Source organism: Lygodium microphyllum, chromosome 19 (genome assembly GCF_053477565.2).
Source record: "Lygodium microphyllum isolate KBCC chromosome 19, Lygodium_microphyllum_v1.1.10, whole genome shotgun sequence".
Lineage (NCBI taxonomy): Eukaryota > Viridiplantae > Streptophyta > Polypodiopsida > Schizaeales > Lygodiaceae > Lygodium > Lygodium microphyllum.
The window spans coordinates 128,125,234-128,150,333 of NC_141153.1; the positions used below are offsets into that span (position 1 = coordinate 128,125,234).

At 41.6% G+C, this 25,100-nt stretch overlaps 1 protein-coding gene across 2 annotated transcripts in view; it reads right to left on the minus strand.

The window, feature by feature from the left end:
* LOC148020366 (uncharacterized) overlaps nt 1-24,832 on the minus strand; it is an 84,465-nt gene extending 59,633 nt beyond the window's left edge. For both annotated transcript variants that reach the window (XM_087700671.1, XM_087700670.1), the window contains exon 1: nt 24,258-24,832. In XM_087700671.1, coding sequence (XP_087556797.1) covers nt 24,258-24,562 — 305 coding nt within the window. In that variant the 5' untranslated portion in view covers nt 24,563-24,832. The remainder of the gene's footprint in view (nt 1-24,257) is intronic.
* Nucleotides 24,833-25,100: the final 268 nt, after the last annotated feature.

The window sequence follows — 25,100 nt, forward strand, 5'->3', positions numbered from 1 at the left end:
CCCGATTGGCCCCAAAATTGGCACCCCTTTCGGTATTTCTTTAGCTTTATTGAAGAAGAAGTTGATTTACAATGGGATTCTCCCAATCCCTTTCGGTATTCCAACTCCCCTTGCTGTTCAAAATGACCAACAAATCTTTAATCTATTTTGCCCCGTGATTTGAGCCCTTAATTTGTCTTCACCCACTTCATAAACGATGGAAATGCCCCAAATTCAATGGTTGGCTAGTCCTCCACCTGAATTTAGCTGAAATTCACCTTCAGTCCTGTTGAATCCAAGTCTTGGAGCTTCCAATTTTTTGCACGCTTCTCGGGGCTGTTGCTAAACCCTAATTTCTACTATAAATTAGGGTTTACAATACAGAGAAATTTGCAATATCTCAACCTCCAAGGGTCCAAATACTGAGATCTTTGGAGCAAGGCTGTGAAATGGCTAGGAGATAAGAGAGAAAGCTGTAGAGAGAGAAAATTCAGAGTTTCTTCGCAAAGAACTAAAGAAAATCTATCATTTACTGTTGCTGCCCTGTCTCAACAGCTTGTAGATGCAAAGAACTGAAAAAAATCAATCATTTACTGCTACTGCCCTACCTCAACAGCCTGTAGGTGATGTCACCTACTGTTGATTGGTTTTTTCCAAACCCTAGCTATCTCAAAAGGTCCTCCAATGGCTACAAATCACACCAGCACCATCTCCTCCCTCTCTCTTGTAGGCTGAATACACTAAAAATGCCTCTCTCCAATCTAAAAACGTTTTTTAGTCTTGCATAGGCATTTTTGACAAGTGGCAACCTTCCCAAATGGTTTTTCCAACATTAGCCATAATTAAATATTAATTTTCAGTCTTTGTCTACTTCAAAGGTACCTGTCAACCAATTTAAAGCAAACATTTGCTTGAACTGGACCCAATGGTAGATGACTTCCCTTGAATAAGAAGTGTAGTCCACCACTACAATGCATTTCCTTTCAAAAATGTGGCTGCCTTGCGTATCTTAGATGCCTATGTGAAGTTGTCTCCAAAATAGGCTGCATCAAACTGCTGAATAAAAACAAGTGCTTTCAACCCATCTTGTGCACCACTAAAAGACTCAAACTTCACGCTTTTGCCACCTTCATCATAGCACTATCTGAAGCACCTACATGACCAGCACCAAATCCTTGTACTCCAACAATCCCTAGGGGTGTCAATACATATCCATATGGCCCGCTTTGTGCCCCAAGCATCATGCCTATGCTGCTATACATGGGATTAGGCATTCCACTTGCATTACCCGGATACATTGGGTGTTGTGAGCCATGCATTGGCTGTTGCATACCATAGGGATTTGTGCCATACATTCCCGATGCGGTGCCTATCCAATCATAGCATGAAAAATGGTACCACCACCAAAGTATCCTTGTTGTCCCATGCTTGCATGTGCATAATTGCCTTGCTGTCCATGTTCCCATGGATTGGCACTACCAAGTTGGCCATGCATTTGCACTTCCTGCCCCATGGATACCAACCGTTTGTGCTCATCAAGCATTTTGGGCTCTTCTAAAGAAGACTTGAGCATTTCCTTTGATTCTTGTGGCTGTCCCTAAGCTATAGAAAGTGTCTTCTTCTCTTTGCCTTTTCTATCCTTCTTTGGGGCATTCAAGAATCGAGTAAACTCGGGATCCTTTGCCAATTCAGCAAAAAGATTTGTTGCCATGCGCATTCGATCCTTGAAGCTATCTTCAAATCCTTCAACCCCTTGCTGGTCATCGGTCTCTTTATGCATTGAAGTGCCAACATTTGGGCCATTTCCCACATTTCCAGCATGTTGACCATGCTGAGAACCATGCCCAACATCAGTCATTGCATTTCCCCCTTCACCACGTGATTGACCAAGCAATGATGCATCCTCTCCACTTGATCCCGTATCACCATGTGAAGACATGCTTGCTGTAATTCACTGCTGAGAAAAATTTCAGCAATTATGTAATAGTCCCAAGTTGCAATCAAGTACCACGGGCCCACCAATTCAAAGGATTTGATGGTATCCCGGCAATGAAACCATGTAACCAGTCTTCCTTCCGTGGATGGGTGATAAATCCCTAATTACAACTTAATTACAGCACCAAACAATTAATGCGAATCTGAAAATACAAATTTACCTACAGATCTTGGACAATGCACACCAGATTAGCCCCAAAATTGGCGCCCCTTTGGGTATTTCTTTAGCTTTATTGAAGAAGAAGTTGATTTACAATGGGATTCTCCCAATCCCTTTTGGTATTCCAACTCCCCTTGCTGTTCAAAATGGCCAGCAAGTCTTTAATCTATTTTGCCCCTTGATTTGGGCATTTGATTGGCCTTCAGCCACTTCATAGACAATGGAAAGGCCCCAAATTCAATGGTTGGCTAGTCCTCCACCTGAATTTAGCTGAAATTCACCTTCAACCCTGTTGGAATCCAAGTCTCGGAGCTTCCAATTTTTTACACGCTTCTCGAGGCTGCTGCTAAATCCTAATTTCTGCTGTAAGTTAGGATTTATAGCAAAGAAATTTGCAATTTCTCAACCTCCAAGGGTCCAAATGCTGAGATCTTCAGAGCAAGGCTGTGAAATGGCTAGGAGATAAAAGAGGAAGCTATAGAGAGAGAAAATTCAAAGTTTCTTCGCAAAGAACTGAAGAAAATCTTGTTAGAGGTAGAGTCATCCCCTGGACAGACTGGTTTAGGGTTTCTCTGTGGACAGCAGCACGGCAGAGTGCAAAGGACACGTCACCAGCGTGCAGTACAGCAGGATGCCACGTGGCGCTGGTCCAGTCGAACAGCAGTTTTCTACACAGTCGGCCAATTTTCTGTAGTCAGCTGCATTTAATGCAGCCAACCTGGTGCTGTTATTTATTATTTATTGGCTCTTTATAGCCAGTGTGTGGCACACTCCATTTATTATTAACATTCAAATTCTGGTCTTCAGATCTGTCGGTTGCGACAAACTGTGCTCAGGCTAACGGAAATCGAGGTCATCAAGTCAGAGACACACGCAGATATTTCCTCTACCCCCGTGTACATTTTTGCACTCTTATACACCATACTACACTGCAGATTTTCTGTGTTTACATTGTCTCCTTTTCTTGTTCTCTTTCTATGTTCACTCTCTCTCTCTCTCAGCCTTTGTCATACGCTTCCGCATCTCTACACTCTGACAAATCTGTCATTTACTGCTGCTACCCTATCTCAACAACTGGTAGATGCAAAGAACTGAAGAAAATCAATCATTTACTGCTGTTGCCCTGTCTCAACAGCCTGTAGATGCTATCACCTGTTGTTGATTGGTCTTCTCCAACCCTTGGCTGCCTCTGAAGGTCCTCCAATGGCTGCAAATCAAACCAACAACCACTCCTCTCTCTCTCTTGCAAGCTGAATACACTAAAAATTACCTCTCCAGCCTCTAAAGATGTTTTTCAGTCTTGCATGGGCATTTTTGACAAGTGGCAGCCTTCCCAAATAGTTTTTCCAACATTAGCCATAATTAAATATTAATTTTCAGTCTTTAAATACTGAAATTTAATCTAATAATTATTTGGGTGCCCTAAAAAATAATCTGACTGGTCAATAATTAAATTGGCTGGGCAACTTCCATTCCCGAGTGTCTCTGTGCCATCTTTGACCATCAAAGTGGCGTTAGGTACCATTAAACGCCACATCTTTAGTGTCACCAACTGACACTTATGGCCAAATGAATGACCTAGGCCAACAACTGACACTAGATACCGCCAAGTACCTGTGTGGCATAATTTATAGCAAGTTTTGCCTTTTACATCCCGTGATTTCCTGGAGTCCCGGGCTCATAAATTTACTCTAACCCCAGTTGCACCTCACATATGCAATGTTTACTTAATCATGTGATTAAAAATTAATCCACATGTTAAGTGAGGTTTCAAAAATACATGTCCTCATGACACAAGCACACATAACGGTTTCCATCCAAAAATTGTGTGGCAAGCTCTTTGCTTTCAGCATACATCTAGCCATCTCCATGAGTGACCAATTCTTGCTCTCTACAACCCCATTCTATTGTGGAGTATAAGCAGTAGTGAACTGATGAACAATGCCCTTCTGCTTCAAAAAAAAATTCAGCATAGAGCATATATATTCCTCCCCTCAGTCCAAACAGAGAGTCTTTACTTTACAACCAAATTGGTTCTCAACAAGTACTACAAAAGCCAAAAATGCATTATACACTTTTGACTTTTTCACTGAAGAATAGACCCAGCAGAAGAGAGTAAAGTCATCAGTTAAAGTCACAAAATAGTAACATCCACCCAATGACTTTGTCTGCATAGGGCCACATACATTTAAGTGCACTAACTGTAACCTGGCTGTGGCTCTAAAAGAAACATCGTGGGGAAACGAAAACCGATGCATTTTCCCCAAAATACATCCCTTGCATAAGTACTCAGGAGGTCTCTCCAAAAGAGAGAATCCATCTAGCATCTGTGTACGTTGTAAGAGCATCAAGCTGCCATAGTTCACATGCCCCATGCGAGCATGCCATAACTCCGCCTATAACATAGCAGGAGTAAGAGTGGACGCTAAGTATACTAATTGGTCAACTGAAAGAGCATCCAACTCATATAACCCATGACATAGAGTGTCAATCAATACCAAAGTCATGTGTTTCTTATCTCGCACCATGCATTTGTCATCATCAAAGGTGACCTGCAATCCACATCATGCCAAAGAAGAAATAGATAGCAAATTATTCTTTATATCTAGCACAAACAAAGTATCTTATAGGTGGAGAATAGAGCCATCAATGGCTGTGAGCACAATCTCCCCAATACCTCTAACGGATATGATGCATTGTTGGCACATTGTACAGACTTGCCAATTGGAGCTGCACCAACAGAAGTAAATAAATCTCTACGAGATGTGATGTGCCTAGAGACATCACTGTCAAAAAACCAAGTGCATGCATCCTCAGTAGACCTAAATGCTCTATCAGCCCAAGAGCAGTCATAACTGCATGTATAAAAACAATAGTCCCTGTCTACAACAAAGGACACTGACTCACTAGCAGTGGAAGGAACATCAGAAACAAACATCCCTGACTCCTTTTTCTTCTCCTTGGCTATGCACTTTCTACACTCAGTGATGTAGTGACCTGGCTTCTTGCAATAATGGCATTTGCCCTTCTTGGCTTGCATGCCCCCTTGTTTCTTATTACCCTGTGAAGTGCCTAAATTTCCAGAGCTCTGCAGAGCATTCTTTGCTTGGCTACCCTTGCCCTTCTATCGTGCCATAAAAGCCTGCTTAGAGACTATGACATCCACACCACTGTTTCTTCTTGTTTGCTCCTCCTCTAAGAGCAAACTGACCAGCTAAAGAAAAGTAATCGACTATGGGGCAATCCTCATGGTGAGGTTTAAGGCTGCATGAAAGGCTAAAAAAGAGGGCGGCAATGAATTCAATGTAGTTGATATCAATTGTGCATCTAAGTAATACTCGTCAACATTCATAAGCTGATCATGCAAGTCCTGAATTTTATTTAAGTGATCCTACATAGAATCACCCTCATTCATCTTCAATGTCTCAAGCTCTTTCTTTAAGAAAGAGATGCGGGTCTCATTCTTACCAACAAACATCTACTCCAAAGTCAGCCAAGCTTCTCATGAAGAAGCTGTAGACGAAATGTGAGGGATGATAGACCGCTAAACTGCCAATGCAATCAGCGACAAAGCCTGTGCATCCCGTGTATCCCATGCCTTTTGAGCTATTGATCTTTGGGTAAGTGGCTGAAGTGGAGCAAGCTGGGCAGGCTGAGGTGCCCGTTGTCCACATCCTCCTGAGGAGGAGTAGCAAAAGCCACAACTCTGGGCCTAACTTCTTCTCCACTTACGTAGTCCCAAAGATTCTTCGCAATCAACACATTCTTCATCATGAAGGACCAAAGTGAATAGTTGTTACCATCCAACCTGTCCTCCTTGGATACATAGGTAAATACATCACCTCCTTGATTTTCCATAATAATCAATGCCAAAAAGAGCAAAAAAAAAGTAATGTCTAAGCTGGACCAACCTAGAAATCTCAAAATTTCCAAAAATTACAGCAAATAGGTTGCTGCAATTCGCAAACTGAAGTTTACTCTGTCAAATTTGTCTGTAATGCATGCAGTCCAAGGTGCATTTAATGCTCAGCAACACTGTAGAAGCAAAAGCCCCTAAATTTCTTGCCCCAAAATGCCCCAAAACAGTCTATTTCAGACTGAAACTGCAAGACATTTGCCAATCTCTGGACTGACAACAAAAGCCCCAAAATTTCACAAAATCTCTCCGTGAAATGTGTCCCGGACACTTGCAAATGCAGAGATGTTGCCCAGGCACAAGCCTTTTCCTGCGAATAAGACTTGAAACAAAAGTTTGATAAAAATTTTTCATTTTATCTTGATCTTCGCTGTCAGGCAGGCTCGAACTGCTGGACCTGAGTGTTGCTGAGGCATGGAGGGCAAGAACGGGCCAGGGGTGCAGGAAACAGTGGTGGCGGACTGGCAAAGTGGCAGCACTCACAGGCTGCAGTCGTGTGTAGCAGGCGGGCTAGAGGAGGACAGGCGGACTGGAGGAGGACAGGCGGCGCTGACCAGGGACTTGGGCAGCACAGTCCAGGAGGAGCGCCACAGGAGCAGCGCACAGCAAGCGCTGGGGGCAGCAAGCGACTCAGTCAGGCGGCGCCAGCTGGGCAACGGCGGCAGAGGGTGGAGCAGGCAGGCGCAACGCTGGACTGGAGGCAATCAGGCACTGCTGGCGAACTGTTGCAGGGGGACGCTGGCGGTCTTCAGCTAAGGCTTGTGGTAAGGCAGCTGATGGGGCAGAGCAGGACTGAGCAGGGACTCCTAGAGATTAAGACCAGAAGAGAGCTAGGCTGAGCTCCGATACCAAATGTGAGAGGATTGAGAGGATCGAAGCTCAGCTAAGAGTGCAGTAGATAGTGTGGAGAGTGAAGCACGACACCCAATGCAATAGGCTGAAAGAGTGTAAGATGAAAGTACAAGGTACAACCCTTAAACCTTAGGGTTGTAAGAGAGTGTTCCCACCCAAAAGTGTGCAACATGATAAGTGTCTGTAAATGTGTAACATAGGCACATACAATAAAGAGAATGAATCTGGGGGAAAAAACCTCTTGTACGGGGAGTAAAAAGTGCCCCAGTGTCAGAGACTAATCACCAACACTCCTCTCTGAGCATAGGCATAAGTGAAACCCAACAATTGCTTCTTCTAAACCCATGTGAGAGCATGAAGACATCAAAATTTTAATACCACTGTCTAGGAGCCTCTTTCAAACCATACAAGCTTCTCTTAAGCCTACACACCAAGTGCTCCTTTCCTAGCATAACAAAGCCTTCTAGTTGTTTCATGTACAACTCTTCTTCTAAATCGCCATGCAAGAATGCAGTTCTAACATCCATTTGATCAAGTTCAAGATCCACAAATCCTACGATAGCAAACAATATCCGAAGAGTGGTCATTTTGATAACAGGTGAAAAGACTTCTTGAAAGTCAATCCCTCTTTCTGTGTATAGCCCTTAGCCACAAGCCTGGCTTTGTATTTGGGTTTACCATCCACACACTTGATTTTATAGACCCATTTGTTACGAATAGCTTTCCTATCTTTAGGCAATGGAACCAAATCCCAAGTATCATTCTATTGCAATGACTTCATTTCTTCCTGCATTGCTAGCTCCTCCTTTTTCTTTAACTCGCATGATAATGCCTCTTTATATGTGAGAGGCTTACCCTCATCTGTTAGTAAGATGCAATCTAACGAGGGATCAAACCTCTATATAGGTCTCCTGACACCTATAGACCTCCTCACCCAATGATCTATGTTGTCAGGCAATGGATCCACATCCAAAGAAATCTCAATGACCTCATTATTTGGCTGCTAAATTGCATTTGCATGTTGTTGTAATACATTTTCAGGCTGCTGTAATGCATTTTCCGCATGCTGATTGTGTTGCCCAAGCTGATTTTCAGCATCCCTTTGCTGCCCATTTTCATTTGGTTCAATTATGATACACTCATTATCATAACCAGTATCAAATGGAGCTGAATTTTCAAGGGCTGATGGCAATCCAAGTGGCTGATCACGCTGGAATTTTACTTTCTTTTTGCCTAAATCACTAGATGTGGCGCTTTTCAACAGCTTTGACTCGTTAAATACCACATCCCGGCTGCGTAACACTTTTTTAATGCTTGGAACCCAAACTCTATAGCCCATTTCACCTTCATCTCCATAGCCCATGAAGATGCCTCTATGGGATTTCATGTCAAGTTTGGTTCTACTATCAATAGGTACATGTACATAGCAATCGCAACCAAAGACTCTTAAGTAGTCATATGAAGCAAGTTTACGAGACCAAACCTCTTCAGGGATGCCACTTTCAAGTGCACAATGTGGAGATCGGTTGCAAATATGCACCGCGGTTTTAAGTGCGTCTTCCCAAAATGATTGCGGAAGATTAGCTGTGGACAGTATGCACCGAATCTTCTAACATTAAGTGCGACTCATTCACTCAGTCACACCATTAGATGATAGATTATAAGGAGTTGTAAGCTCCTATTTAATCTGTCATAAGAACATGTATTTTTGAAACCTTACTTAACATGTGGATTAATTTTTAATCACATGATTAAGTAAATGTTGCATATGTAAGGTGCAACTGGTGTTAGAGTAAATTTACGAGCCCGGGACCCAAGAAAATCACAGGATGTCAAAGGCAAAAGTTGCTATAAGTTATGTTGCACAGGTACTTTGTGGTATCTGGTGTCAATTGTTGGCCTAGGTCATTCATTTGGCCATAAGTGTCAGTTGGTGACACTAGAGATGTGACGTTTAATGATATCTAACGCCGATCTAATGGTCAAAGATGGCACAAAAAGACTCGGGAGTGGAAGATGCCTGGCCAATTTAATTATTGGCCGGTCAAATTATTTTTCCAAACATCGAAATAATTATTAGATTAATTTTCAGTAATTAAAGGCTGAAAATCAATATCTAATGATGGATAATGTTGGAAAAACCATTTGGGAAGGCTGCCACTTGGCAAAATTACCCATACAGGCTAGTAAAAGGCTGAAGAAGAGGAAAAACGAGATCATTCTTGTTGTAGTAAATGTGGGAGAGCTGTGAGCAGCCATGGCTAGCCTATTGTCAACCATTGCAACCAACCACAAGTGACTTTGAGGAGGTGATTGCAAATTCGAACCCTCCACAGCTCGGCGATTGCATCCAGGTACAAGGTGACTCCCTTTGACTGATATTCATCAACCTAACGATGAGGTTATCCGAATACCCTGCCTTCGAGAACCTCTTGATGAAGAGGCCTTAAGGCGAACAAAGTTCGTATGTTCTGCGTCATCTAGACTAGAATACCAGGTCCTCCCCTTATCGCCTAAGCACAGGCCGAAAGCTTGAGCTCGCTGCGCAGGGTCTGTAAGACCGTTTGCCTCACATAGTTGTTCGAACTGCTCCATGAAGCTGTACGGGTCACTGCTAGGTTCGTATCTAGCTAGTTGTTTTACTACGAGGGGGATTCTAGCCTGCCCTTTAGCCCCTTGCGTGACTCCCAATCCCGATAGTAGCGCGGTGGCTAGGGTAGTAGCGCTTTGTTCAATGGATGTATTGTCCAAGAGTCGCTTTGCTACCAGTTTGCTCAATGTCATGTCAGCCTTTGCTGCCCAAGTAGTTATACGCGACAGCATTTAATGTTGTTGTGGCAAGGCAACAGTTTGCATTAGACTGATTTTCAGTCATTCTTCGCGACAAAACTCTGAATTTTCTCTCTCTACAGCTTTCTCTCTGATCTCCTAGCCATTTCACAACCTTGCTCTGAAGATCTCAACATTTGGACCCTTGGAGGCTGAGAAATTGCAAATTTCTCTACTATAAACCCTAATTTACAACAAAAATTAGGGTTTGGAAATAGCCTCGAGAAGCATGCCAAAAATTGGAAGCTCCAAGACTTAGATTTTTAAAGGCTGAAGGTGAATTTCAACTAAATTCAGGTGGAGGACTAGCCAGCCATTGAATTTGGGGCATTTCCATTGTCTATGAAGTGGGTGAAGGCCAATTAAATGCCCGAATTAAGGGGCATAACAGATTGGAGACTTGCTGGTCACTTTGGACAGCAAGGGGTGTTTGGATTACGAAGGGGATCGGGAGAATCCCATTGTAAATCAACTTCTTCTTCAATAAAGCTAAAGAAATACCGAAAGGGACGCCAATTTTTGGGACCAATCAGGTGTGTATTGTCCAAGATCAGTAGGTAAATTTGTATTTTCAGATTTGCATTTATTGTTTGCTACTATAATTAAGTTGTAATCAGGGATTTACTACCCATCCACGGAAGGAAGGTTGGTTTAATAATCCCATTGACATCACAAAACTTAGATACATACTCTCCACCGTTGTCTGTTCTTATGCAATTTAATTTTAAGTTCTTTTGAGTACTAACAAATGCATAACACCTTTAAAAGGCGTCCAATGCCTCGCTTTTCTACTTAAGCAAGTAAACCCATAGCTTTCTAGAATGGTCATCAATAAAAGACACAAAATAACGAAAACCACTATGAGTTTTTATTGGCATGGTACATACATCAGAATGGACTAAATCCAAGATACATGCCTTCCTTGAACTCTTTACATGTTTTTCCAAAACATAGTCATCACAAAAGTCAAGCTTTGAGTTTTTCACATCAACTCTTCCAAGTGAAGAAAGTGCTTGCAAACCCTTTTGGCTCATGTGTCCAAGACGCTTGTGCCATAACTCCATGTGTGATTGCACTTCAGCAACTGCAACAAACTTTCTAGGAAGTGCCTTGTAGGGTTGCCTCCGTACGTAGTACACACTAATCTGTACGATACGATACAATACGTATCCGTACGGTTTAGTACAAAAAATTAAGCACTTTTTGGCCACTCTCCTTCAAGTCTACAACTTTCTTTTTTTCTTTCTCCTTTCTTTTTTTTTCTTCTTTCTTTCTTATTTCTCCCCCAAGCCTCTCTCTCTCTCTTTCTCTCTCTCTCTCTCTCTCTCTCTCTCTCTCTCTCTCTCTCTCTCAAGCTTCTCACACCCTCTCTCAAGCCTCTCCTCTCTCTCAATCTTCTCTCTCTCTCTCTCTCTCTATCTCTCTCTCTCTCTCAAGCTTCTCACACCCTCTCTCAAGCCTCTCCTCTCTGTCTCAATCTTCTCTCTCTCTCTCTCTCTCTCTCTCTCTCTCTAGCCTCTTCCTCTCTCTCAACCATAGTTGCACTAGTACCACGAACGAAAGGTTTGATACTATACCATACTTTAGGTACCGTACCTTACGTATTAGTACCATAAGATACCAACTTAATGGATACATCTTTCCCATTCGAACTACACTTTGGGACGACTAAATGCTCCTTATATTAATATGATTCTCCCATGAGATTAGATTATTTGAGATTCAAACAATTTCTCTCAACCTTATCTCTCTCAAGCCCACACTTCTCTTATTTGTATGATTATGCATGTATGATGTATCCACTCCCATCTATGAAGTTATAAGTTATAGATAGCAGTAGCACATGTTGCACATGTAGCATTAGGTTTTAGCATATTACCCTCAAGTACTCATCTTATATACTCTAATAGCATTGCTATTTAGACTTGAAATATCTATTCTATTATCTTTTGTCCAAAATAATCACGTTTTTTTTTCGTACTAATATCGTATCGTACCTTATAAAATCTTAAGGTACCATTTAGTACCGTATTTTATTATACCAAACCGTATAGTACCTTTCGTACCTGACAACTATGGTGCCTTGCAGCAGAGATGTTATAGAGTTCCCTTTTTACCACCTCTAGTAACTAGCATAGACCCTTTCTGTATCTTCTACATTTGACCACCAAAGGTAGTGAAGTAACCCTTGTTGTCTAGTTGTCCAACAAAAAGCAAGCTCTTCTTAATGCCAAGTACATACCTAACATCATGAAGAATCAATTCCTGACCATTTTCAAGAGCCACGTGTATGGTGCCTATTCCTTTAATATCACATGCATGGTTATTTCCTAGATAGACTTTCCCAAGGTTATCTTCTACATAATAATAAAAAACACTCCAAAGATGGAGTTACATGAAATGAAGCACCAGTATCAATAATCCACAATTGTGACAAACCATCATGAGCAGACAACAAGGCATCTATCACATCCCTTTTAGTGATATACATGTCTTCCACTGTCATAGCATGTGAATCTGAAGACGCAACCAACAAATTAGCATCTTTATCTTCTTTTATCTCCTCGATAACAACATTAGATACCACATTTGCCTTTTTTGTTTCTTTAGGGCTAGAGTTGTCATCCTTCTCATTATTTTTGCCTTTTGCATTAGCCTACTTCTTGCGTTCTTGCTCCTTCTCATATTACCTGCAATCAGGCTTTTTATGCCCTTTGCATCCACATTGATAATAAGTGATATCTTGCTGTTTTTCCTTGCTTTTGCGATTTTTGTTCTTATTTGAAACATTTAACCTCTTTTCAGTTTGTCCTCTTACATTGTAGGCTAATCCACTGTTTTCCCCACTTGCCTTGCGTCTAATCTCCTCATTGAGAATAGAACCACGCACACCATCAAATGTCAAGTTGAGGTTGTTGCTCAATGACACAACCAATGCTTTTCATAAATCTAGCAAAGTCATGAGCAAGAAAATAGCCCTCATCTTAGGATCAAAAGCCAGTAAGCCTGCATCCTATAGGTAACTCAAAATACCAGTGAAAGTATTTAACTTTCACATGAGATGGACCTGATTGATAGGAGTTGTATTCTCATACATAGCCTTGAGTTTCTCCCAAACTGCATAAGCAGCGGTAAGTCTCTTGATATCAACCAAGATATCATCTATGAAAACCATTTTAATGTACTTCAAAAGGTATCCAAGAAGCTGATATTTTGCTGCAATTTCAATCCCAAGAGCTGATTATAGCATGTATATGAATCAAATCTAATACATATGCATAAACGACAACTCCCACTTCAATAATCATCACCATAACGCCCAAATGCAATAACCCAAGTGTTGTATGTACCACTGTTTCACTGCATAATGAGTATCACCATAACGCCCAAATGCAATAACCCAAATGCTGTATGTACCATTGTTTCACAACATAATGAGCATTCGGCAATACATATACCAAGAGAAGCTGTCCTTTTACAGCATTTAATACATCCCAAGTCCAAATTAATCCTACTCAGCAATGAATCTACTGTAATTTCACTGACAAAGCACAAATTGACTCAAAATGCATCACTGATGCGAACAGTCCCAAAATTTTTGCAATAAATCTGGCCCAATTGCATTAATTCATCATCCCGAGTGTCAAATACAGGCAAATGTTGTAGAAATTTCACAAATTCTGCAAAACCCCCAAATTTGAGGTCCAAATGTATACAAATTATAGTGAAATTGGCTCAACTAAGCAAAACTTCCCTAGTATAAGAAAAGCGCCAAATTTTTGAAGCAAATGCACACAATGTTTACAATTTCTAGGTCAGATGTCTGCAATTTCTAGGGCAAATGTCATCGTTCTACATGACCAACATCAAATCTAAGAAAAGCCCTAAATTTCAAACATAAATCTCCACGGATCTGGGCCCTCTGCTTGCGTGCAAGAATCCCCATTAATGAACAGGGAGCTTGCTTGCAAGAAATTAAAAAAATGTGAAAAAATGCCAGAAATGTACCGTTGTGACCAGTCGCCACCTAGTCACACTTGATTTGCTGGTCATCGCCTGCTTGTGGTCTCCACCTAGTCGTCACAACTAGCATCCTATCCCATTGACTACTGGAATGCACCGCCCGCTGCAATTTATGCCGTGCGACTGCTCCCGACACTTGTCGCCTACCTAGCACAATTGCACATGGCTTTCAATGTACCTAGTTAGAAGACACATCCTGCACCTCACGTCAGCTGCACCAGCTCCCGTCTGGTCAAATTGACCACTGCTGACTGGTCTCGACTCCCTATCGACTCACACTCACATGCAATCTACATAAAGACTGACCTGCACAATTCTCAAGAAGCGCACACACTCTTGCCAAAGCTCTAATAACAGTTTGAAGGGCACAAGAGGAAGTACTCAAGTAGTGTGCGCATCAATCAAAATGTATTCAACCGTGCAGTGCTACTGTGAGAGAGTGGAGAGTCGAGAGATGGGTGTGTAATATCAAAAGATGACGTACCAGCGAAACGGTAGGGTTTGCGAGGAGGAACACAGAGTGAACTCGGAAAACATGGAGAAGAGAAGAGAGATAGGAAACTCTAATAAATGGAATGATGAAGTTTTGAATCATGGAGTGAATGTGATACAAGGGAACAAGGGTGCCGTAGCACAATGAAGATGATGCAGACAGCCACAAACCACGAACCGGGACCCTCATCATTGATGATGTCATCTGGAAGTCCATATAATCTGAAAATGTATTTAAGGAAGAGTCTAGCGATAGCTACGCCTGTGATGGTCTTGGTGGTAGGGATGAAATGTGTCATTTTTGTGAACTTGAGTCATATTTGTCTAATTTGGGAAGATCTGTTATGAAATCCATGGATAGAGAAGACCAGGGTCGCGCTGGAATGGACAAGGGTTGTAAAAGGCCCTGTGGTTTGTGACAAGGTACCTTGGCCTTATTGCAAGTATCATATGATTTTATATATTCCTTAACTTCTTTTTACATCTAGGGCCACCAAAAATCTCTTGAAATAAGCTCTAAGATCTTATTAACTCCAAAGTGTCCTACTACTGCTGGGGTGTCATGATGTTGTTGAAGTACCTGGAGTCTCAACTTTCTTGGAGGGATGTAAAGTAGATCCTTATAGTATAACAATCTATTAGTTTCCTGAAACTCACAAACTTCATTTCCTTTTCCTTCTTGAATTTTTGTCTTAACATTGTTGGCCAAATCATCATGTGGCAGAGGTTCATGGATTACCTAGATCAAGGTAGGGTTGTCTTGGTGACAACTGGAGATGGTTGTTGGTTGGAGGTGCTCTAGCTTCAGTAGTATTACTCATTGTTGGTCAAAAGCTTTTTCTCCCTTCTTAGGTGCCAAGCAGAATCTTAATAAAGCATCTGATTGGCATTATTGGCGTCCTTGGCGTCCTTGGCGATAGGTGATGACAAAGTCAAACCTAGATAAGGAGTTACTCCAACGAGATTGTCTTCGATTGAGGACGCAAGTTGTCATAAAGTATTCTAGATTTTTGTCATCTGTATAGACGATAACTTTATGGACTGCAACCTCTAGGTGATGATGCCAAGTACCAAAGGCATCTACAATGGCAAGGAGTTCTTTGTCATAGATCTCATAGTTTATCTCTGGAGGGTAAAACTTCCTCGAATGGAATGCCACTAGATGCATATGACCATCATCTCCATGCTGGGACAAGATGGCTCCTAAGGCATAGTCTGATGCATCAGTCTCCAAGAAAAAGGGCCTTGCAAGATCTGAATGAACTAGGATTCGGGCAGTGATGAAAGCGGTCTTCAAGGTCTGAAAGGCCTTCTCAGCTTCTAGGGTCCATGAGAACTTTGACTTTCCTATGAGTCTAATGAGTGGTGTGACTATCTTTCAGTAATTCTTGATAAATATCCTGTAGAAGTTGGCAAAGCCAAAGAAGACAAGTGGGATGACTTGGACGTGCTTGCTCGCTCTACCATTGAGCTCTCAGTGTCAAACAACTTGCTCTTCAACATTGAGAATCTAAATTCAGCATATGCAATGTGGCAAAGGCCTGAAGAATTGTATGCTCAAAAAAGTGCAACCAGCAAGGTTTATTGGCTGAAAAAACTGATGGACTTTTGTTAGCAGAGTATTTGTCAGCTCATGTGTGAGTCTGAGCTTGAACTGGGCTGGGCATTTTTATTAGGTATTTTAGGTATTTTTTTGTGTGGCATTTTATGCCATTGGGGCATTTTTATGCACCAGTCGGCCAGCATTAATGCTGTCCGACCAGCATTATTGCTCCCCACTTTTTCAGCCTATTTATACTCAGTGCTCCTCCTCAGTCAGTATCATCATCATCTTCACCATCTGCAGACTCTGTGGAGAGAGGAGTCAGAGCCAGTGCCAGTGCCAGTGCCCACGCAGCCAGTGACTCACTGTTGTATGCGACTGTCTCGTGTTCAGATATATGGATTCCATTTCCCGTGCATACATCTAAGTTCTCATCTGTATCGTGTTCTTTTCTTTTCTCTTTTTGTCTTGTGTTTCAGCAGTTTATTTCAGCACATGTTTATGCTTCCACCGCTGCTCCACTTCTGACAACTTTCGCATGAAAGAGGGTACAGCTATGTCTGTACATTTGAATGAGTTTAACTCAATTTTCAGTCAGCTGATTGCTTTGGATTTTCATATTGATGAAGAGTTCAAAGCTACCTTCTTGCTATGCACTACTTGAAAGTTGGGATACTTTCAGGACATCTTTGAGTAATTCGAATGCTCAACTATTATACTCTGATGTGGAGAGTTCATTGCTGATGAAGGAACTCAATAGGCAGAATAACTCAACAAACAAGTCTTCAAATGCATTACACACTAGAGGCAGATTTCAGCATAAGAGCAGTTTTGAAAACAGAGCACGCAGCAAATCTCGTGGAAAGAATGTGGAGCGCCATCATTGTGGCAAAAAGGGACACTATAAAAGGGATTGCTTTCAACTGAAGAAAGAGAAGGACAAAAACAAAAACAATGAAGCCAACAAGGCTGAAAACAAGGACAGCCAGCCTATCAAAAAGAGCAAAGTGAAAATAGAAGAGGTTAATGCAATCACTCATGATAATGATGTGATGATGATGTAGTTCTAGCTTCTTTTTTGAATACACATGTATTGATTGCAAATTTTGAAGATGATATTCACACTTGGATACTTGATTCAAGTGCATCCTTTCATGTCACACCACATCATGAGTAGTTCTCTAACTACAATGGTGCTGTACGTGGTGTTGTCCACTTGGGGGATAACTATGCATGTAAAATTGCAGGCATTGGCAGTGTGAAACTCGAATTTCAGCATGGCTCCGTGTTTGTTTTACATAATGTGAGACATGTACCTCAGCTCAAGAAGAGCTTGATAAGCACAAGGCAACTAGATGATGAAGGCAATCACACCACCTTTGGGGATAGCAAATGGAAAATATGTAAGGGCTCCCGCATTGTTGCCAAGGGGTCCAAAAGTGATACTCTGTATCCTTTGCATATATCTAGTGTGCATGACCATGTTGTCGCCATAACTGAGCAGCCCAGTGTTTCTTTGTGGCATAGCCGGTTAGAAAACATGAGTCAATCTGGAATGAAAGTACTCTCTCGTTTGGGTTATTTACCATCTTTGAGATATACTAATTTTGAACAGTGTGATCATTGCATTTATGGTAAACATGCTCAAACGTCACACAAAAAAATCTCTTTCTCTAAAGTCTTCACCCTGAGTTAGTATATTCAGATGTATGTCAAATGCCAAGGTTATCTTTACGGAGGGAAGAAGTATTTTATTACCTTCGTTGATGATGCCACACGCAAAGTTTGGGTTTATCCAATCCGTCGCAAAGATAAGGCCTTGGATAAATTAAAGAAATTCCTAGCCCTTGCTGAAAATCAGACTAGCAAGACATTAAAATGTCTTCGCTCTGCCAATGGTGGGGAATATGTATCCAAAGCCTTTCAAGACTTTTGTGACAGCAAAGGCATTAAAAGGGAGCTTCCTGCTCCTCATAATCTGCCCCAAATGGTGTTGCAGAGCGTATGAATAGAACCATTCAAAACAAGGTCCGTATGTTGCTGTCACATGCTACTTTACCCCATGGCTTTTGGATAGAGGCTGTTATGACAACCGTACACTTAATTAATCAGTCACCAAACAAGCCTTTGGAAAGGGGAGTTCCCCAAGAAGCGTGGTCGGGCAAGCCATCTTCGTATGCACACTTGAAAGTGTTTGGCTACGAGACATTTGTGTACATATGCAAGGAAGAACGCAGCAAACTTGAGCCAAAGTCCTATAAATGTATTTTCCTAGGATATGGTGATGAAAGTGAAATGGGTTATAGATTATGGGATCCCGAGAAAAGAAAAGTAGTACGCAGCAATGATGTCATCTTCCAAGAAGATCGCATGCACAAACAACCCGAAAGAACAAAGGAGGTCCGAAGGGTTGTATTCCAGGAGGATATACCAATAGGCAGAATGCCCATTAGACAGCAGCAAATACCTACTGAAAATGTCCCTAAAAATGCAAGGAATGATGTTGTAAATGATCAACAGGATCTTGCCCATGATGTTCCACAAATTCAGCAAGAACATGTACACCTGGAACAACCTGAACTAGTTATACAACAAGCTGTACCTGCAGAACAGCAAGCTGTTAATGCAAATTCATAGGCTGAACAACCAGCAAATTTTGACCACTGGGTCCGTAGGTCGACCAGAGTGCAAAAACAGCCAAATAGATTTGTTCCTAGAGTAAACTATGTGGCTGATTATGTCATGTTAACAGATTGTGGTGAACCATCATGCTTCCAGGTGGACAGACACGATAGTAAGAAATGGCGAAAAGCAATGCTATCAAAGATGGAATATCTCATGAAGAATGGCAATTGGGATTTGGTACAATTGCCAAAAGGACAAAAAGTGCTACCTTGCAAATGGGTTTACAAAATGAAAGTCGCTTCTGATTCTTTGCCCAAGTACAAGGCATGCTTGGTTGCTAAAGGATACAAGCAAGAACATGGAATTGATTTTGATGAAATCTTTTCTCATGTATTCAAAATGACTACTTTGCGAACCATCTTGGGCTTGGTTGCATCTGAGGACATGGAACTCATACAAATGGATGTAAAAACCATCTTCTTACATGGTGATCTACATGAGAAAATCTATATGCAACAGCCTGGCAGTTTTGTTGCAAAGGGAAAAGAGCGCATGGTATGTAAACTCAACAAAAGTCTCTATTGGCTAAAGCAGGCATCACGCGAATGGTATCACAAATTTGATACATTCATGCAATCTCAAGGATTTCATCATTCTCAAGTCAATCACTGCTTATATACCAAGAAGGCAACAAATGGCAGCCTTATTCTCTTGGTATTGTATGTGGATGACATGCTAATTGCAGGCAAGGATGTTCATGCCTTGGACTCCTTGAAGCAAAGTCCACACAATAGCTTTGATATAAAAGATCTTGGTGAGGCAAATCACATTCTTGGCATGCGTATACTCAGAGACAAATCAAAGGGTCTTCTTTATCTGTCACAGCAAGAGTATATTACCAAAGTTCTGCAACGTTTCAATATGGAGGGGGGGAGAGCTATCAGTGTACCATTGCCTCCATATGTGAAACTTAGTGCAGATGACAGCCCTACATCAGATGATGGAAAGGCTGAAATAGCCATGATACCCTATGCTTCAGCTGTTGGTAGCCTGATGTATGCTATGGTTTCTACACATCTTGACATTACATTTGCAATGGGAGTGGTTAGCAGATACATGGCATATCCTGGCAAAAAGCATTGGGAAGCAATGAAAGGTATCATGAGATACCTTAAGGGCACAAAGGATTTGTGTATCTACTTTGGCAAGCACAAGTCGTCTGTTGTTGGTTTCACGAATGCAAACTATGCTGGCCATCCTGACTACAGGAAGTCCACTTCAGGATATGTGTTTATGTTCACAAGAGAGGCAGTCTCTTGGATATCTAGGCTGCAAAAAAGTGTTGCACTGTCTACTACAAAGGCAAAATATATGGCTGCTATAGAGGCATGCAAAGAAGCTTTATGGCTCTCACATCTGGTGACAAAGCTTGGGATTACAGAGGTTCCGATCCTCCACCGTGATAGTCAAAAGTGCTATCATCCTAGCACAGAATACAGTCTCAAAGACAAAGCACATACAGGTGAAGTATCACTTTATCAAGGATGTACTTGACAGCAAAGGCATTGAGCTTGTCAAGGTACATACAGATGATACTCCTGCAGACCTTCTTACGAAGGGTCTTCCAGCCAAGCGGTTTGCTCATTGCCGCCAGATGATGGGGGTTGGATAGTATATATGTCTTTCAGCTTTGTACATACGTAGACATAGTTGATTCTTTCCTCTACCTTCAAGCATGTTGCCTTTAGGTGGGAGGTTGTTGGAAATAAAGGCTCACCGTGCCTTTTACCGTGTTCGGGTGTGAACGCACCCTTTCACGTTTATACTTTATATATATTCAAAACCTAAAATGTGACACACAAGTCTTTGTACCAAAACATCAAGTGTCAGGCTCACTCTCTCACTCTACTGCTCTCAACTCTCTGCACCTTCAATCTCAAATCAGCTCACGAACAGACCTGCACAACATCTATACACGTATATCGCTGCACAAGTTCCAAAGAGGGACATCCCTAATGCATTGACCGAAGCTTGGTAGGTTCAAATCTTGGAGCTGGGATTGATATCCAAGTTCATGATAGACTAATATTTAACAAAGAGCCGAATTGGCTCCTAGTCTTGTGCTCGCGTGAGGGAACGCTTTGCCAGTCTCAAGAAATCCATGGTCACATATGTTCAAAAGCATTTTTGACAAGATAGTCTTATATACTACTACAAGACATTGATGATGGGCACCGAGACATGTTATGGTTCTTCTCAATCTTTAGGAGCTGGTACGATCGACATCAACATCAAGTTCTCTCCAAGGCACCCTGGTGGTGGCTTAATCACCCACTGCTTAGGTATCCACGGTTCTACTCTGGTGGTTCTATGTTGTATGGACTATGATGAATCATTATCAATAATCATTGTATCATTGTATTGTATCAGATCACCCATGATCTAAGAGAGATATTAGTGGGATTGTCAGCTCATGTGTGAATATGTGCATGCCTATCAGGGGCTGGCCACAGTCGTTTATTTAGGCAGTATTATAGTGATTTATTTGTATTGTCAGCTCATGTGTGAATATGTGCATGCCTATTAGGGGCACGGCACAGTCTTTTATTTAGGCAGTATTGTAGTGATTTATTTATAGCATTTGTGGCATTTTATACCAATCGGCCAGCATTGACAAACTGCTATTTTAGGCCTATTTCATGCCTATTTATAGTGGGACTCCTCCTCCTCAATTATCATCATCATTCAATGTGAGGACTTCCTATTGGAGAGAGGAGCTAGTGCTAGTGCCACACAACCAGTGACTCACTGCTGTATGCAACTATCTTGTGCTTGGTAAATGGATTCCATTTCCCGAGCATTCTTCTGGTGCCAATGCCCACGCAACCAATGACTTACTGTTGTATGTGACTATCTCGTATTTGGTATATGGATTCCATTTCCCGAGCATCCTTCTAAGTTCTCTTCTTTATACTGTTCTCTCTTTCTTTTTCTTCTATCCTTGAGTTCAACAATTTATTTCAGCACTTGGTTTATGCTTCCATTGTTGCATCACTTCTGACATCTTGATGAACATAGTGAATATCTATGATGCTTCTCTGTCAAAAAGCTTTTCTATTGCAAGCTATTCTCCACGTTTTGAATCTATAAGAGTATGCAATCAGAGAAGAACATGAACATGGAGAGAGAAGAGAAAAGAGGGACTGATGAAAATGCAAAAAATAGAAGGAAAAAACTCCAGTAATCTCAATAGAATATTGAATACAAAGCAAACTAACCAATCTCCCTAAACATAGCCCAAAGCTTCAGTGAGGACACCGAATCAAGCTAACGACTGAAAATGCACCAGACAATGGAGAATGTTCCCCCCATGACAAAGAGAGTGTTGAACTCTACAAAGTGCTGAAAAGAATGAATGATCAGCCAAGTGTGGACTGCCTTGAATAGGCAATCGTCCAAAAATTGACTTACTAATGGTAGCTAGTGTAAAATGCATAAAAAGACTAAATCACCAGCATCACAATGTGAATGCAAGCAATGGGCAACACAAAATTGTAGTGCACACCCTAAAATAACAAGCTATCAATGTAAACACACACCTAAATACTCTGAAATTGTAATGCAAGGGTGCCACTTCCGTCCAAAAAGTACAAAATGACAAACATACAAAATAGCGAAGCTCCTAATATCCTCATCTAACTCAAACTGAGGCTCACAACTAGGAGATGGTTATGCATGACACATGTCCACCAACAAAATCCAAGTCTAGTTTCGTGACATGTACAGCATCTTAATAAGCCAAGCTTGGTTAGCTTTGGATGTGTATCAAATCGGGGTGAGAACAGAATCAAATGCACTTGTAATGATGGCATAGAGTCTCCAAGCACAAAGAAGAGTGGGATTTGGTAGGTAAGATTGCTTGGATCCTGTGTTGCAACCAGTTCAACATCAATGCCTAAAATTGTTATTCGGAGCTTATTTGAGTCCACAATGGTGCTAACCTTGAACTTCCACAAGGTACAAATTATTCCATCGAGTTTGCCTAGGCAAGTAGGCAAATTTACAAGGTTTACATTGGCACATCCACATTGTTGCTTCTTCCACTACTGCTGCCACTACCACCAATTAACATCACTCCTGATGTGCAATTTGTTCAATTGAGTTTGCCTTCCATAAAGGTGGGTACACAAATTCACAAGGTTTACACTGGCACAGCGACATTGCTCCTTCCACTACTATTGCCACTACAACTAGTTGACATCACTCCTTAGACTTTCCTACTATAAAAGTTGATTATGCTTGCCCTAAGTTGTTACTCAAAGCAACTAGCACTCTGATACCCTGAAAGAAAATACAACCCCAGAGAAGATAATAGCAAAAACAAGTACAAGAGAGAGAATGGAGAGAACTAAAATATTTTTATCTTTTGCCAAACTCATACAACTAATGGCTGAAGGCTTTGGCCACCCATGTGCTCCTACAAGCTTTGATGGTAGTCTAGGCAAATATTGGATGCAATACAGTGTGTAGAAGGTATGAGTGCTCAATAGCTATAATTATACAAGAGGGCAACATTGCCTATGTATAAAAAGTGTTGGAGGTTGATTAGTCATAGAAACACATAGATTGTTCACCTTCACTCACCATCCACGCAATCTAACTCATATGACATATGAAAGTCTAGGAAACATTTCCCATATCATAGGACCAAGGGCAAGACTCCCACCGGCCACCACTCACGTATATGACATATGAAAGTCTAGGAAACATTTCCCATATCATAGGACCAAGGGCAAGACCCCCAAGCCAAGACTAGCCCCAAACCCCATGGACTAGGTGCATCTACTAGCTTGTCACCCAATGTATACCATTGCCTTCATCAACTATTTCCCACTTGACCCAATGGTTAAGTACACATAGGCCATCTCACAACATTTCACCTTTGAGGTTAGGCCCCTTCTATTTTCTAAACAAGGAGCTTTGCAAATGCCAAGTGTCCATCATGATTTCTTCTCATTTGGGGGCCTTACGACATTTGGCATGGAGCATAGAGCGGTAATTGAGAGATGGGCATTTGAGTGACATCCAATAGCTTGATCTGAGTATTTTATCATTTTTATAATTGCTCTTCAATTTTCTTGTCTTTTGTTCATGTGTTCCTTCTTTTCTACCATGCTAATGTAAGAGGTGAGAAACAATGGCCCAAACCACTATTGCAAAGTAACCAAATGGACATATCTTCATTTTCCACACATCCAAACACCCTCTTGTATAATCAACTTGATGTTTCACAAGCATGAAAGGACGATGAGAAAGATTCTGTTTCTTATGTGACAACAAAGCCCAAATACACCCTCTAGAATGTGATCTACTCGACATGACACTCGGAAACTTTTGGTTCATTTAGAGGCTGTCAGTTAACTTTTGGTTCCGTTTGAGGCTAACGTTCAATTTGGGAATAAAGATGGTAATAATAGAAGTACCTCCGATACAGTCATATGTGGTGGGCCAAAGCCATTAAAAAGAGAATAAGAGCTAAGAAACAAGAGAATGGTACCGATCGTCAATGCATATAGAGCTTAACTTGAATTGCAAGTGTATGGTATAGCTTTCACGCAGATACGTTGACATAGGTGAGTGATCACCAAAAGTATGATGAAGAGTTTCATAAGGTTGAATCAGTGATGTTACGGCGTAATGAATAAAACATATTATGAAACCTCTGCCAATGAACAGTAAAGGCACTGAAATTATAAATACGCGATGTACGAATATGAAATTCAGAGGACTCGTGCGTTAAAAGAGCACGCAGTTTTGGAATCAAATGTAGAACGAAGAAGTACCTCATGGCCGATGCAAGCTGAAATTCGTCGTGCACTTCGCAGAACAATTTGGCAGGGCCGCCGACGCCCCATGTGCAGAGCCCGCTCAGAAGTTTTCCATGCTGGAAGGGAGGAAGGTGGACATGCTCCGGTGAGTGCAGGAGCTGAGATGCCAGCAATGGTATGGGGAGTGGACGAGGAGGAGGAGGAGGAGCCTGTTGTAGAGATGCAAACAATGGGAGCCCGCAAGCACGCTGCCTATTGATGACGACGGCCGGCACACTGATGCAGGAAATAGGTGGTGATGTGAAGGACGGGGAGGCCATGCCTCCTCGCAGAAAATTTATACCGAATCAGCACCTGTGTCTCCTTTGTGTGCGCGACACTCGTACAAGGGTGCTCCTACATCATCCCCTGATTTACCGAGCTAAGCACAAGTGAATCTCACTTGGGCGTGGCACGGCCCTTACCAGACTTCGGACAGCCAGACCTGGACTGTATACCCAGCAGGATTTAGGTAGAGCAGCCTTTAAGGCATCATCTGTGTATGTTGCGTAAGAAGCCAGGTCCACTTCCCACCCACAACCTAGGACCTGCTGGATTTCAAGCTCATTATTTATGGGATGCAATGAGAGTATCTAATAAACGGCCAAAGATGGCATCACATCAAGCATCCTACTGAAATTTTTTTAAGAAATAAATAAACCATATTATTTTTACAAGATACTATCACACTTTTGTTTACAGAAATCTCTCAGCCTACCATGTAAAAATCTATATATTATACAATGGGGATGTCCATGTAAAATCTCTCAACCTACCATGTAAAAATCTATATATTATACAGTGGGGATGTCCATGTAA